Source organism: Electrona antarctica (genome assembly GCF_951216825.1).
Source record: "Electrona antarctica genome assembly, chromosome: 14".
Taxonomy (NCBI): Eukaryota; Metazoa; Chordata; class Actinopteri; order Myctophiformes; family Myctophidae; genus Electrona; species Electrona antarctica.
In genome coordinates, this window is record NC_136795.1 from 35,106,816 (window position 1) to 35,121,815 (window position 15,000).

The 15,000-nt window shown below is 44.9% G+C and overlaps 1 protein-coding gene across 1 annotated transcript in view; it reads right to left on the reverse strand.

Annotated features, from left to right (window-relative positions):
* Positions 1–15,000, reverse strand: part of spop (speckle type BTB/POZ protein) — a 72,790-nt gene that overhangs the window by 39,961 nt on the left and 17,829 nt on the right. The window contains 1 exon segment of the mRNA XM_079519627.1: positions 13,148–13,275. Coding sequence (XP_079375753.1) covers positions 13,148–13,275 — 128 coding nt within the window.

Sequence of the window (15,000 nt, forward strand, 5' to 3'; positions counted from 1 at the left end):
TTAAACCGTGAAGACCTGGAACGCATCTGTGTCACCAAAAAAACGTAAAAATGTGGCGCAAATCTTTGAATATATATTCTTTCACAGCGAACGTTTTTAACTGTGACTGTGGCGACTGGGCGACTGTGGCTCAAGTCAAGAGGTAGAGCAGGTCGTCCAATGATCCATGGGTCGGCGGTTCGAATCCCGGCTCCTCCTGTCTACATGTCGAAGTGTCCTTGGGCAAGACACTGAACCCCAAATTGCTCCCGATGTGCTGGTTGGTACCTTGCATGGCTTCCGCCGCAATCGGTGTATGAATGTGTGAATGGGTGAATGTAATGCACAATCTATGTAAAGCGCCTTGGATAAAGGCGCTATATAAATGCACCATTTACCATTTAACTTAAATATTTGCATCTGGGGGAGGGGTCCATGGAACAAAATATTTTCAGATGGGGGGGTCGGCGGCCAAATACAGATAATTCTGGGGGTCCTTGACGTCCAAAGGTTTGAGCATCACCGATACATTTTTCAGAAAACCGTCATGATTTAGAAGACATTTGGTAGAATCTAGCCTCGGGTCTTAATGGGTTCATAGATCAGTGATCTTCCACACACATCGTCTAAACCACTGAGCGCAAAGAAAAGACCTCATCACAAGGTTTTATAATGCATGACTTGTCTCCAGCAAACCAGAGCAAACAGACCTGCTGCTATAGCCACACAGCAGACCCTCGCTGCAGGTCCCTCCACCTCACACTGAGTCTTCCTCCCCGACTAGAAGAACACAAACACTAACTAAATGCCATGTTATACCATGTAAATAGTCCAGTAGACATGCTGTGGTACAAACCTAACGGCGCTTGACCTTCTGTAGCAGTTGTTTAACCGGAGCGTAAATATACGGTAGTAACAGGACTGAAAGCTACCCTGACGTTATACAGTGCAATATAAGCCATCATCATCATCATCACCCAATTCTAGCCTGGTATCCAGCCTGCTTCGCTACGTTCGGCGGATTTTTTTTTCTCTCTTCGATAAGCGAAGAGAGAAAAAAAAATCCGCCGAACGTAGCGAAGCAGGCTGGATACCAGGCTAACCCAATTCACCCTTTGTCAGACTTCTGATTGGTCCCTGACTGACTAACCAGCAGGCTCTTTCTGACTTGTTCCGCCCTGGTTCCGCCTTGTTTATGTTGAATTTGCTATAACATCATTTTTGGAAAAAACTAAAAACAAACATGGTGCGCCTGTGATGTTCCTTTTTACTGACACCAAGTTTAAAATAAGAATTGAACGCACAGAATATCAATACGAAGCTGAACTGAAAAACACGTTATTTCAATGGTAGTGGATGGAGAGAAAGGATTTTTGTCCAACCACGAAACAGCAACCAATGGGTGCGAAGAGGGGCACAACCATGGGCGGGACTTGACAAAGGGTGAATTATATTAACCACATGAAGCCCTAGCATCCCTATTCTGGAGTCAAATAGTTGGCCAAAAAATTGGCAATCTACAAGCTCACAACACCTTGTTGTTCATATCAGTGTTTATAATACTGCTCCATATGAAAATAATATATTATTATACAGTACATTAAATCAATCCATCCAGTATGTGAATGTTTAACATTTTTGTGTTAAAACTGGCCGGCCTGTCGGCAGCCCACACTCACTGTGGCACAGCCATGCAAAAAAATGCAACAATGTAACAATTTGGTCCATTATTCGGATCTTTTTTTTATTTTTTATTATTATTATAATTTTTATCCCACGATGTTGTAACCCATTTTTCACCCCTGTGTCAATTATCTAATGTGATCCTGGGCTCTACACACCCTCCGCCAACCTAGTCCCCATATATGGGGGACATGGGGAGAGTAACGGACTTGAACTCATGCTGCTTTGCACCTGACAGGGGGGAGTTTCCCTGGTTGGACGTAGCGTGTGGAAGGAACACGTTATTCCGACCAGTTCCTTTCCCTTCCATCAGGCGCCCCGGCTGGCCAGGGGGAGGCAGTTTAGAGACCAGGATTACTGCATGTTTTTGTGAGGGTACCTACCCTAGGGGACACGGGGAGAACATGCAAACTCCACACAGAAAGGCCCTTTCGCCAACCCCGCCTCGGGTATGGGCACTGATGACGCGGAGGAGGAAACACGCCGCCAGCACCCACAGCGCCCCGAGCGGGAATCGAACCCAGGACCTTCTAGCTGTGAGGCGACAGCACTACCAACTGTGCCACCGTGCCCCCGATTCTGATCTTTTTAGTCCACATACATACGGTATGGTGCAACTTGGAGGTCAAATGTCAAGGTCAGTTATTGATTACCACATTAATATACTGTATATTTGTATACAATATAGTAAACATTTGAAAGCTTGTCTCATAGGTTTTCACTTCGCTGCACTTCTCCTAGATGTAAAAACTAGGAAAGTCATGTTGTGGCCATGTAGACTTCAAGATTGCCTTTGTTACTGAAGATTTGGTGTGCAGAAAGGCTAGCAGCATGGAAGCAAGACCTCTCATACCTACTGACACAGAGGTGTTTTGGTGGATCTGCACAGACAGAGGCATATTTCATGCATGATTTGAACTCAAGCTGCTGAACCGCTGTCCCAGTCTGCACCGCGATTTCACAGCCAAGTGTGTTGTGCCTGGCCAACCTTGTTCTCTTAGGCACACGTGCACAAGCATGCATGTGTACTGAACATGCATGTGTGCAGGCACGCAGGCACGCAGGCACGCAGGCACGCAGGCACGCACGCACGCACGCACGCACGCACTGGTGCCTCTGTGAGTTGTCTTCGAGCGGCAGACATTTGGGTCTCTTAAGTAGTTTTGTTCACAATCACAAAACTGATAGCTTTGAGACTCTGAGGCTCCATTTAAAATCACTTGAATCAAATGCTTGGGCCCCAATGAAAGAAGAAGCAAGCAAGTCTTGCTGGCGTGCTCCATGTCTGTTGTATTCACTCTGGAGAAGGAAACGGCCTCTGATGGAATTTAAAAGACCCGTTGTTGTTGTTGTTGAAAAGTGGCAAAAGCAGACAGCTGCCAACCTAGCCTGGCTAATAAGCCAGACTCAAATCACACTATCGTGTAATCCGCCGGCAGGCAATTTTTTTTGCCAACGGCTGATTCGGTCTGGCTTATTAGCCAGGCTACTGCCAACCAGCAGTCACAGTGAAAGTGCCAACGTGGGGAGCTGGGGGTTAACTGAAAATGTGAAATTATTTTGTGCAAGCTTCCTATAAATTGCAGTACAATAAAGAATAAGAATGAAAGTGAAAATAAGAGTAAAAAAACATAAAATCTTAAGCTTTATGCTCTGAGCTTAGGCCTAAGAATGGTACTGTGATAGTGTGTTTTCTATGTCTATTTTGCTAAAAAACAAAACAAAGTGTGACAGTGTATGCAGTCTCTCCTGTCGTTCATATCAACATCTGACTATCCTTCTTGGATACTCTGACTTTTTAATTGGCATTCGCTCGTCTGTCTGTCTACAGCAAATATCTCAAATAGGACGATCAGTGTGATATTTCTTGTGCACACTGGCAGCAGGCCAAAGACCTCAATTCAAATCAGCCACCAACAACAACAACCAATGTCATTTTTGCGAATTACTGATCGCAGATCAATCATCCTTCCAGACTATGGAATAAACATCCCACCATGCTAAGGAGTGAAATTACCCAATCGGGAGCAAGCTGTCTGTCTACACTAATGGCCAAAGAGATGTGTGGCTCACGGTTATACCCACGGATGCCACAGATATCCACGGATTGGGTGGATACGGGTCATAAAGATAACATTCATTAACATCGTTTAGGGAGAGGGCGGGTGAAATAATGCGGAAAATATTAATGACATTCTCTGAAATGTTGTCATTTTTCATTAGGCATGAATTAGCCGCCTACTAGACTGCCAGCTGCCAGTCCTGTTGGCTATTTTCAAAGAGCAATGGAGGCAAACGGAGCAAAAAGTTACATACAGTTGGGTGCCACCGATATTGTCCCTTATCATTTGACCCATTTAGACCTGACCTCAAAATCTTTAAAAATCCTTCTAAATCCTGAAAAAAAATCCATTTTTCAAAAATAGCAGACCTACAAGCTCGTAGCGCGCCACCGAGTGGCGCGCTATGAGCTTGTAGATCTGCTATTTTTCAATAGCTAAATTATAACAATGTTTAAAACACCAAAAGGGGTTCCCGCCCAAAATGGGTTAACTGTCCTTTTGCGCAGATCACGCAAACCTCAGCAAAAAGAAAAGGACAATATCGATGGCCTCCAACTGAAAAAATAATATACATTTTTAACCAAGATCTGATTCATATTCTGTGTTCTTTGAAACATCCAAAAGGTCAGAAAAAGACACTAAGAAAAAAAGACTCTCTTAAATTTGCCCAATCATCCGTAAAACAATGTATTCACTAATCGTAAAACTAAGTAAACGAACAATGGTGACTACCATTATAATAATTATTTGAAATGCGGATTGTGGTTGTTTGGTCTATGAATTGGATATCTGATGTATGTGGGTGGATGGATGATTAATACTAGGTGCGGGCAGGTGGAATCGGTGGCCACTTTGGACACAAATAACATCTTTGTTATTACATATTTGATATTACTCCTCCAGATTCTGTCCAAAAATCCCGCAAATCGTTACACAGTATCTATTCTCTATGTGTTCAAGACCGATATTTCATATTCCATCCTAATTGGCTAATATTGGCTTTCAAAGTTTGCAGGATTGGCCCGTTTTGAACAAAAAGCCTCAAATCATGAACGCAGCGTGCAATTTACGTGAAATCTTTCACAGACTTTCTTACTAGGCTGAGGAATATATCCCACCCTTTTCACATTGGCCTGTTATAGTGCCACCAACAGGTGGATTTTTGCTAAACACATTTTTGGAACAAAATGCCTCAAATCATCCAATAGCCATCCAAGGCTTAAGAAGAAATGCCATCCTTTTCACATTGGCCTATTATAGCGCCACCAGGAGGCCACAACCTGACCTGCCCTGGTGGAGACCTGTGCCCCAAGGGGCACTTTATCTAGTCATAGTTCTCCTCTTGCCTCTTTACTTATTAAAAGTATCAATACTGCAATATAGAAATACTATACTCAGTTACAATACAAGTAAAAGTCCAAAATTCTAAATGTATCAAAGGTAAAAGTAGTCAATGTGCAGAATGTCCCCATTTCAAGTTTTCAAATGTATAATAATCTGATAAGTAGCTCACAATGCGTCGCATCGTAATGCATTATGGCCGGAATGTATATAGGGCTGAAGTGGTTAATGTAAGTTAATGTAATCAAAATCTACAAAGTAACTAGTAACTAAAGTTGTCAAATAATTGTTGTGGAGTAAAAGTATACAGTTGGAGGCCATCGATATTGTCCTTTTCTTTTTGCTGAGGTTTGCGTGATCTGCGCAAAACCCCTTTTGGTGTTTTAAACATTATGTTATAATTTAGCTATTGAAAAATAGCAGATCTACAAGCTCATAGCGCGCCACCGAGTGGCGCGCTACGAGCTTGTAGGTCTGCTATTTTTGAAAAATCGTGAAAATATTTATTTCAGAAAACTGGAGGATTTAGAAGGATTTTTTTTAAATTTTGAGGTCAGGCCTAAATGGGTCAAATGATAAGGGACAATATCGGTGGCACCCAACTGTAAGTGAATGTACTTAGTTACTTTCCACCACTGCCTTTTCATACATGCACACACCAGCCACATTATTGTGGAAGGGCATCTGCCGTCCTGGAAGAGATTTACGCTCTACTGAGTGCACCTTTCCAGTTGTACCTTTTCACTTTTAACAGCGTTAAACCTTTACTTCACTTCACAGCACATGGAAATGGTTCTCTCTCTCTCCACGCCTCAACAAAATTACACACATTTCAGGTACACAAAATTCTGTCCTCTCCCTTTTCCACTCGCTCTTTATCCCCTTCTCCCTCTCTCTCAGTGTGTGTGTGTGTGTGTGTGTGTGTGTGTGTGTGTGTCTGTGTGTGCACCCCATGTAGTGTGTGCGCGCACTGTGTAGCGTGCACAGAGGGAGCATCTGGAGCATCTGCAGTCGTCTCCTCCGACAGCAGCGCGGCATATGGCAGGGCCCTGTGAAGGATGGGTGCTGTCACCCGGCAAAGTGCTTACCCACCGACAGGAGAGGCGAAACCCGCGCTAACGCCATGAGGAAGAGGAGGGAAACAGCTGAACATCAGCACCCTGCTCATTTATTCTCCTACCACCGTGTCACTCCAGGGGGGAAAGACAGAGAGAGAGAGAGAGAGAGAGAGAGAGAGAGAGAGAGAGAGAGCTGGGCAAAGAGAGCCATAAACGAAAAAGGAGCTCCGACTGGCTAGCCTTAACTGTAACTGCGATCGGGCATGCGTTACGGAAACACATTCGTCGTCTGCTTACTGCGTGCAATGAATCATGGCACAATGGTGGAGGAAACCACGGCTACAAAAAAAAAGAATGAGAGGAGAGAATTGAATGGTTGCCAACTGGGTACCTGCTTGAGCATGCCGCTTGCACTCTCTGAACAGAGAAAATGTCCAATCCGTGCCCGGCTGTTTCATCCGCCTGTTCCTGAATTGCAAAACCTCTCTGTAATGTGTGACAGTTTTAACAATTGTTGTACCTCCAGCATAAATGCTGGCTCCATTTGGCAGGTGTATAAAGCCGACCCTGTGATGTTAGTGCGTGTGTCTGTAGTACACCGGTGTCCCCCTAGTGGCCCATTTTCTTATATCAAACCGTATCTGACAAAGATATTTTTAAATGTGTGAGAGGAGCAGAGTCCATGTCAGATAGTGAGAAGCTATCTAGCCTCTCTGACCTCACCTCTGACTGCCTCAAGGTGGACGACAAATCCACCCCGTTTCTAAGATAACCGTCAGGTATGTTCCCATAAATCTCCTACTTGGTCTCTAAACTGCCTCCCCCGGGCCAGCCTGATGGAGGGGGAAATGAACTGGTTGGAATAACGTGTTCCTTCCACACGCTACACTTCTACAGTATACATCCAACCGGGGAAACTCACCCCCTGTCAGGTGAAAAGAAGCAGCTTGGACTCCTCATGCATAGAAGGAAGCATGAGGTCAGTCCGTTGCTCTCCCCAGGTTGGCAGAGTGTTTACATTAGATAATTGACACCGGGTGAAAAAATGGGTTGCAAAATGTAAAAAAAAGTAATAAAAAAAGGTAAATCTCGTACTTTTCCAGAAAAGCCCTCTTTTACCCTTTAGTCTACTTACTTCCCAAACACTGAGTCTGGACCCATTTGTGGGTTGCGGACACATTTTTATGGGTCCCTTTATTTATTTTTGTTTCTTACATTGTTTAATAATAATAATTTTAAAACATTTTCAAAAACAAAACAAAAAAAGCATTTTTTTCTTTCTTTCGTGTATGTGTGTATCCGATCGCATATCTAAGTCACCTGAAACATAAACCTTGCAACCGCGACTATAGCGACGCGGCCAAAATCGGCCGTAAACAAAGCTCGTTTTGATTAGAATCGGAATCTGGGATTAGAATCTGAGATAAAAGCATCTGGAAAAGGTGACTCAATGAGCGCAGCCATTTAGATATTCGGGTCATAGCCCATCGCGCTACCATTCCAGCGCTTAGGACTTACCATTAATCAATATGAAATACCTTAAGACACTTGTATAGGCTATACACGTCTTCCAATGGGTTAAAATAAAACCTACATGTTTCGGCCTGCCGCCTAACATATGCCTTCTTCAGGGCAAGCAGAAAGAAAATCACCACAAATTCAAGCCATGATAGTAAGCCCTTGGATTGTCAGTCAACGGTGCTCTGCCCCCAGGCAAAGCACTGCTGTACAAAGTCACCCAGGTGTGAGTCACATCTACTGCTGGCCGCGGGGGGGGGGGGGGAAGCTGGGGGGGGGGGGGGGGGGGTGGCACTCTTCATGTGCCCGACTTAACGACTTCAAATGTGGTACCAAGGCGATGCAATGATAGTCTGACCTAAGAGGAAGATGTTATACTGTAGCTGCAGTACTGTCAAAGGAAGAACAAAAACAGAAAGATAGAGTCTGGTAAAAACAGAAAGATAGTGCTGTGTGGTACAGTACATCTAATCAGAGATGAAATAAGGAAGCGTGAGAGAGAGAGAGAGAGAGAGAGAGAGAGAGAGAGAGAGAGAGAGAGAGAGAGAGAGAGAGAGAGAGAGAGAGAGAGACGTGACTGATCCACATTTTCTTCTCACATTTTTAATAACTCAACACCCTCTCCATCCCTGTACCCCCAGCCAGCAACTCTCACCCTCCATGCCTTGTTGCTTCCTCCGGTGACCACTCATCTTCTGAGGAGGCCTTTTCTTCAATCTTTTGTCACAGTACCAGAACCCCCCCCCCCACCCCCCCCACCCCCCCACATCTCACTCTCTGCCCTTCTCTCCCTCTTTGTCTCTCTCTGTCCCTGGTGCTCTTCCTTTGACAGCCAACGCAGCACCTTTAACCCATTCAGGCCTGACGTCGAAATTTAAAAAAAAAAAAGTTTTCTAAATCATGACAATTTTCGGAAAGAAAAAGGCACATTTTAACGATTTTTCAAAAATATCAGACCTACAAGTTCATAGCGCGCCACTCGGTGGCGCGCTATGAGCTTGTAGATCTGCTATTTTTCAATAGCTAAATTATAACAATGTTTAAAACACCAAAAGGGGTTCCCGCCCCAAAATGGGTTAATGGTTAATGTGGTTAAACGCTAACGTGACATGGATGTGTTCCAGGTCTCAATGGATTAATGTGAGCTATCTGCTCATTAAAGACCCGCAGGTTGTCCAGGACTTTGGCAGAGACGGAGGAAGCAAGGGAGGGAGAATGAAAGAGTGGGGGTGGGTGAGCATGGGGGGCAAGTGAGAGAGAGAGAGAGAGAGGGGGGGGGGGGGGGGGGAGACATGGCAGGGCTTGTGCTGCTGACTCGTTCCTATGTGAATTATGGTGTATGCGTTTTAAAGGAATACCAAAACACTTGCCTCAAAACACAGTGGCCTCGGGCGTACAACCGGCCTAACTGCTCTGCCTGGTATTCCTAACACATAACCTCAGTAAACTATGCCTACATGTGCCATTCCAACACTTCAGGCTTTCTTGTACGTTTCCTGCATATTTTCTGGTTCTTTTCACTGTTTAGCCTTGCTAATTCTTCTCTCTTTTGTTACTGAAAACGAGTGTCACTTTTCTACACTTCTTTTCATTGTAAAAGATGATCTGAATAGCAGATTACATAAACGCCTTTGCAAATGCCCTCCATTCTCACTGACAATGTTCTGACAATTTACTGACAACCCACTGTCTTGCCAATGGCATGACGTGTGAAGTTCCCAAATGGCTGTAAATGGTTAAACCTAACCTTATTCCTAACCTTAACCTCGGTAAAACGGTGCCAAACCCTAACCCTATTCCTAAAACTTAACCCCAGTAAAACTATGCCTAACCCTAAACGTATTGCTAACCTTATTCTCAGTAAAACAAATACAATACAAATACAGCTCTGCGGGAAAGAAATGAGGGCGAGCGTGAAAAATAAACTCTCAGGGTGGGGGGGGGGGGGGGTGGGGGTAGATGTGAGGTTGGATGAGTTGGCAGTCTGGCGCCATGCATGGTCTGCCCTACACTCACACTGTTCCAACAGAGATGAGATGAGAAGAGAGCAGAAGGAGAGACAGATAGACGGGAGGAGAAGGAGAGGAAGGAAAAACGAAGCTGAGCAAAGGAGGAGAGAAAGGGGTGGAGGCAGTCAGAGTGAGAAAGTGGAATTGTGTGTGTGTGTGTGTGTGTGTGTGTGTGTGTGTGTGTGTGTGTGTGTGTGTGTGTGTGTGTGTGTGTGTGTGTGTGTGTGTGTGTGTGTGTGTGTGTGCGTGTGCGTGCGCGCATGTGTCAGTGGTGGAAAGTAACTAATTACATTTACTTAAGTACTGTACTTACAGTAAGTACAATTTTGAGGTACTTTTACTTCTACTCCACTAGATTTCGGAGGCAAATATTGCACTTTTACTCCACTACAAGTGCGTGTGTGCGTGCGTGCGTGCGTGCGTGCGTGCGTGCGTGCGTGCGTGCGTGCGTGCGTGCGTGCGTGCGTGCGTGCGTGCGTGCGTGCGTGCGTGCGTGCGTGCAAAAAACAAAGTATACAAGGTACGAGGTTGTGGATTGGTCCTGCATGTGAGATAAGAGGGTAAAAGACGAAGAGGAGGGAGAGGAGAGGAGAGCAATGGGCTCAGAGGAAGAGGAGGGAGAGGAGAGGAGAGCAATGGGCTCAGAGGAAGAGGAGGGAGAGGAGAGGAGAGCAATGGGCTCAGAGGAAGAGGAGGAAGAGGAGAGGAGAGCAATGGGCTCAGAGGAAGAGGAGGGAGAGGAGAGGAGAGCAATGGGCTCAGAGGAAGAGGAGGGAGAGGAGAGGAGAGCAATGGGCTCAGGGGCGATCCCTCTTTTCTCAGATGTACGACGGGACCATCTGGACGAGAGCGGAGCCAGGTCTTTGACAGTAAACACTGGGCTTCACTGTCACATGGAAAACAACCAGAAAGATTCAAGCACCATTCTACACTCCCACCGCCACCGCCACCCTTCCCTCCCCCGAATTCCCCTCCAGTGCGCCCTGTCCATGTGACAGGGGAGAAGCTACTAGACCTCACAATAGCACCCTCATCATTTATTTCACGTGGTGTCCCACTTCCAAGATAGCAGCCGCTGTTGCTGCCAGCTCGCGAGGGGCCCCCGCTCATTAACAGAGCTGGGTAATTACCAGAGAAAGGCAGATATTTACAGAGGGGAAAACAGACGCCGAGGACTTCAACCGGCAACCTCAAATACCCCCCTCCCCCCACACTTTTTGCTGTTGACGGAATTCAGTGCACAGCATTACACAGTGAGCTTGGTTTTAACAAGGTACCTAATCCATCACCTTCATTTTTCCCTTTCTAAAATGTGTCTAATCACACAAACACAATGAAGCCCACGTTGCAGTGTTGAGTTTGTCGACTAAAGCTATGATGAAAAATGTTTGTCGACGATACCCATTTTCACTGAGAAAGGCTGAAAATAGAAGATCTGCGGCTATTTTCAGCATGTAACCAATTGTAAAATCAGACATTATGACGACATCAAGGCCGGACAAAATACATTTTAGTTGACTAAATCAACTGTAGATTTAGTCGACTAAAATGTTATGATATTTAGTCAACTGAAAGTAAACCAACAATAAAACATTGCAGATGACTAAAATGACTAAAACTAAATTATTTGCTGTCAAAATCAACACTACATTGCAGTTCGTTCCGTGATTGTCCTGTTTTTTGGCAATGTATGTCCACCGGGAATTGTGTGTGTGTGGGGGGGGGGGGGGGGGGGGGGGATCACGAGAGACACTGTATATAGAGAGGACACTCCCACACACACACACACGCACACACACACAGAGCCATGTCTCCGCCCCTATCCCACATGGCCGTGTAGAAGCGGTGCGGCCCCGCCCACCCCTCTGGTTTGGCCACACTTTAAACAGACTCATCGTCGCTCCTCCACCAAAATGGAAAACTTCAAGACGTCCTCTCTCTCTCCAGTCTCCACCATACCCCCGCAGGGTTAATTAGAATTGTTTTAAACAGCCACTGCCATACTTTTTAAACATTTATGGGCACATGCATTACAATTTACAACTAAGGCATTAACATAGCCAGAAAGTTTAACCTCTTCTTCACTCCTTGGACGAGAGCAGAGCAGAGGAGAGGAGAGGAGAGGAGAGGAGAGGAGAGGAGAGGAGAGGAGAGGAGAGGAGAGGAGAGGAGGGCTGACCTCTGCTGCCCCCTGTGTTACAGCTGAGAAACAACAATGGAATTGCCAATGCACAGCAGCCATGCAGCCTATATGGGATCACAGGATCACAGCTAAACCTGTGTGGGCTGAATGTCAATCAGCTCACTGAGGGATCTAAAGCTGTAGGCTACGTATTCCCCCATACAAATATACTGTATAGAACAAGGAATCAATACATAATAGTAAATGACAACATAAAACCAGCAATCAAATCAAATCAAATCAAATCAAATCAAATCAAATCAAATCAAATCAAATCAAATCAAATCAAGTCAAATCAAATCAAATCAAGTCAAATGAATGAATGAATGAATGAATGAATGAATGAATGAATGAATTAATTTTGGTAGTTCTCTTGAGGAGACTGAGACTGTCAAAAAGCTGCGTAATGTATATTTGCAGATTCATGTCAGAGGTGAACTTACTATATTTGTCACAAATACCAATTAAAGGAGAATAATACAAGCTAAGAGAGTTCATCTTCCACTATGTCCTTCACAACAAACAAAGAAGAAGCCTTTGTGTCTTGTATTTTAGGTCATTACTTTTTACTGTAATTAGCATCTTTTCTAAATCCGACATATTTAACATTACATTGATTGTGTAGTGTTCATTAACCCATTCAGGCCTGACGTCGAAATTTAAATTTAAATTTTCGGAAAGATTTGAGGCACATTTTAACGATTTTTCAAAAATAGCAGACCTACAAGCTCGTAGCGCGCCACTCGGTGGCGCGCTACGAGCTTGTAGATCTGCTATTTTTCAATAGCTAAATTATAACAATGTTTAAAACACCAAAAGGGGTTCCCGCCCAAAATGGGTTAATGGTTAATATGGTTAAACGCTAACGTGACATGGATGCGTTCCAGGTCTCAATGGATTAACCCATTTAGACCCAGATTCTACTAAATGTCTTCTAAATCATGACAGTTTTCTGTTCATGTTTCTGTCAGTGGTTCTCAAACTATCATATACTATATGTCAACGACCCCAAAAACTACACTGTATATAATTGGCTGCTGACCCCCATCTGAAAATATATTGGTCCGTCCGTCCCCCCTTCCCCCCACCAGAAGCAAAGATATGAGTTAAAAATATCCGCTGTGAAAGAATATATATATTCAAAGATTTGCGCCACATTTTCACGATTTAAAAAAAAAAAAATCAGATCTACGAGCTTGTAGCTTGCTTAAAACACCAAAAGGGGTTCCCGTCATGAATGGGTGAATAAACGTATATAATCCAAACATCCAGTGTCCTATAGCTGAACGTCAGGTGGGGCTGCATGGGTCCTACCTCACAGAAGAGGGTCAGTTTGTCGTCGGGGAGCAGCCCATTCGCCTCGTCTAGCAGGAAATCCCGCCTTATAAACTTTTTGAAACCCCAGTCCTTCCCCTGGACAAAGCGGTATGCCCTCTGGCTCTCTGCGAAAACATGATGACAAACAGGGGGAAAACAAGGTTATGTGGAGAAGTTAACAATATAAGCAGGCTCTGCGCGCGCACGTTCGCTGGCGCGCACGCGTGTGTGTGTTGTGTTATGAGTCAGGGACATAAGCATGAACAATGGAGAAACGGGCTGGATGCAAGAAGTATCGCCTGCAGGGAGCTTTTAACACTTCAGAAGAAAACCGAATCTCTCTCTCTCTCTTTCATAAACACTAGCAGTAAGCATGAGACGGAGCTGTTATGCCTCTTTGGCCAGGAAGAAGGAAATTGCAGGGATCAAAGGAGTCCAATTATCATGTGTTTATGGAGTGCCAATTATCTCTGACAGTGTCAGGATGTATTGTGTAAGTCGACAAAGCACATGTAATACCACACACTGTGAGGGCATGCACTTCAGGAACAATCACCATAGCAGCTACAATCAATCGCATGCGAGGAGGACCAACAAAAATGGCACGAATGGTAACAGCTAGTGTGGCTTGTGACTGAGAGCTTGGAATAAGAATACATTGCGTCTGAAGGAGCCGGAAGAACGCTCTGCTTACGCATTTTGTGGATGCATTTCCGCATTTGTGTCCAAATGCGCAAGTGCTAACGAGCACTCTGTATTAAACCCCAGCTGCACATGCAGGGTTTACTCGTGCTAAAGCAAAGCAAAGTTACTATATTTACCCAGGGTATCTGGGCTAAGCTCAAGAACTTGTTTCCAGCCAGGCCCTGCTCATAGAACATTTCATGGTAGTGGTTCAATGCCTTGCTCAAGGGCACTTCAGCGGTGGTAATTTTAACGTGTCGGATTTTAACATGCACAGGCAAAGAACACACCGCCTGCAGTCCCAGCTTTGGCCAGTAGAGTGGAGGGGGCGGCTTCAAAACGTTGGCCAGCCACTCTGGGGGCTTGGTTTCATCTAATTCAGTATAGTGACAGAGGGAGCCATGGCACAGATGCTAGGTTTGATGTCTACTTGCTATCCCAGTGACTTTGTAGCAGAGCTCTAAGCGAAAGCCCCCCCCCCCCCCCCGCAGTTTATTTTTGACCACCCACCACTCTCACTCACAGCAGCATGATCTACCGCCTGCTCCACTCACAATTTCATTGGTACACAAATACAAACGGAAAGAGAGAGAACGGGGAGCAGGATTTCAGCCCCATTTCAGCACCACGGACAGAGACACAGTGTGCTGGGCTCTGTCTGTGACTGTGTGTGTGTGTGTGTGTGTGTGTGCGCGCGCTGATCAGTACATATTAACCCATTTTGACCTGAGATCAGATTTTAAAAATGTCTTCTACATCCTGACAGTTTTCTGAAAAAGCTATGTTTCTATGTCAGTCGCTCTTCGATTTTTAAAAAATAGCAGACCTACAAGCTCGTAGCGCGCCACTCGGTGGCGCGCTATGAGCTTGTAGATCTGCTATTTTTCAATAGCTAAAGCATAACATAATGCTAACACCAAAAGGGGTTCCCGCCCAAAATGGGTTAATACACAGATGCATACCTGTCAAAACTGTCAATTAGGCTGTCACTGACTGACGGTTGTATGCTGACAGCGCATACTGGCCAGTCAAAAGATTACTCTGTGCTGTTTAGATACCTCAATAAAATAACGAGCGCATCAGAAAACAATGTCTTATTTACACAGACATAGTAATTTATTCCTATCCTTGTCCACCAGGCTCTCATTGACTTCAATGCATTCCTT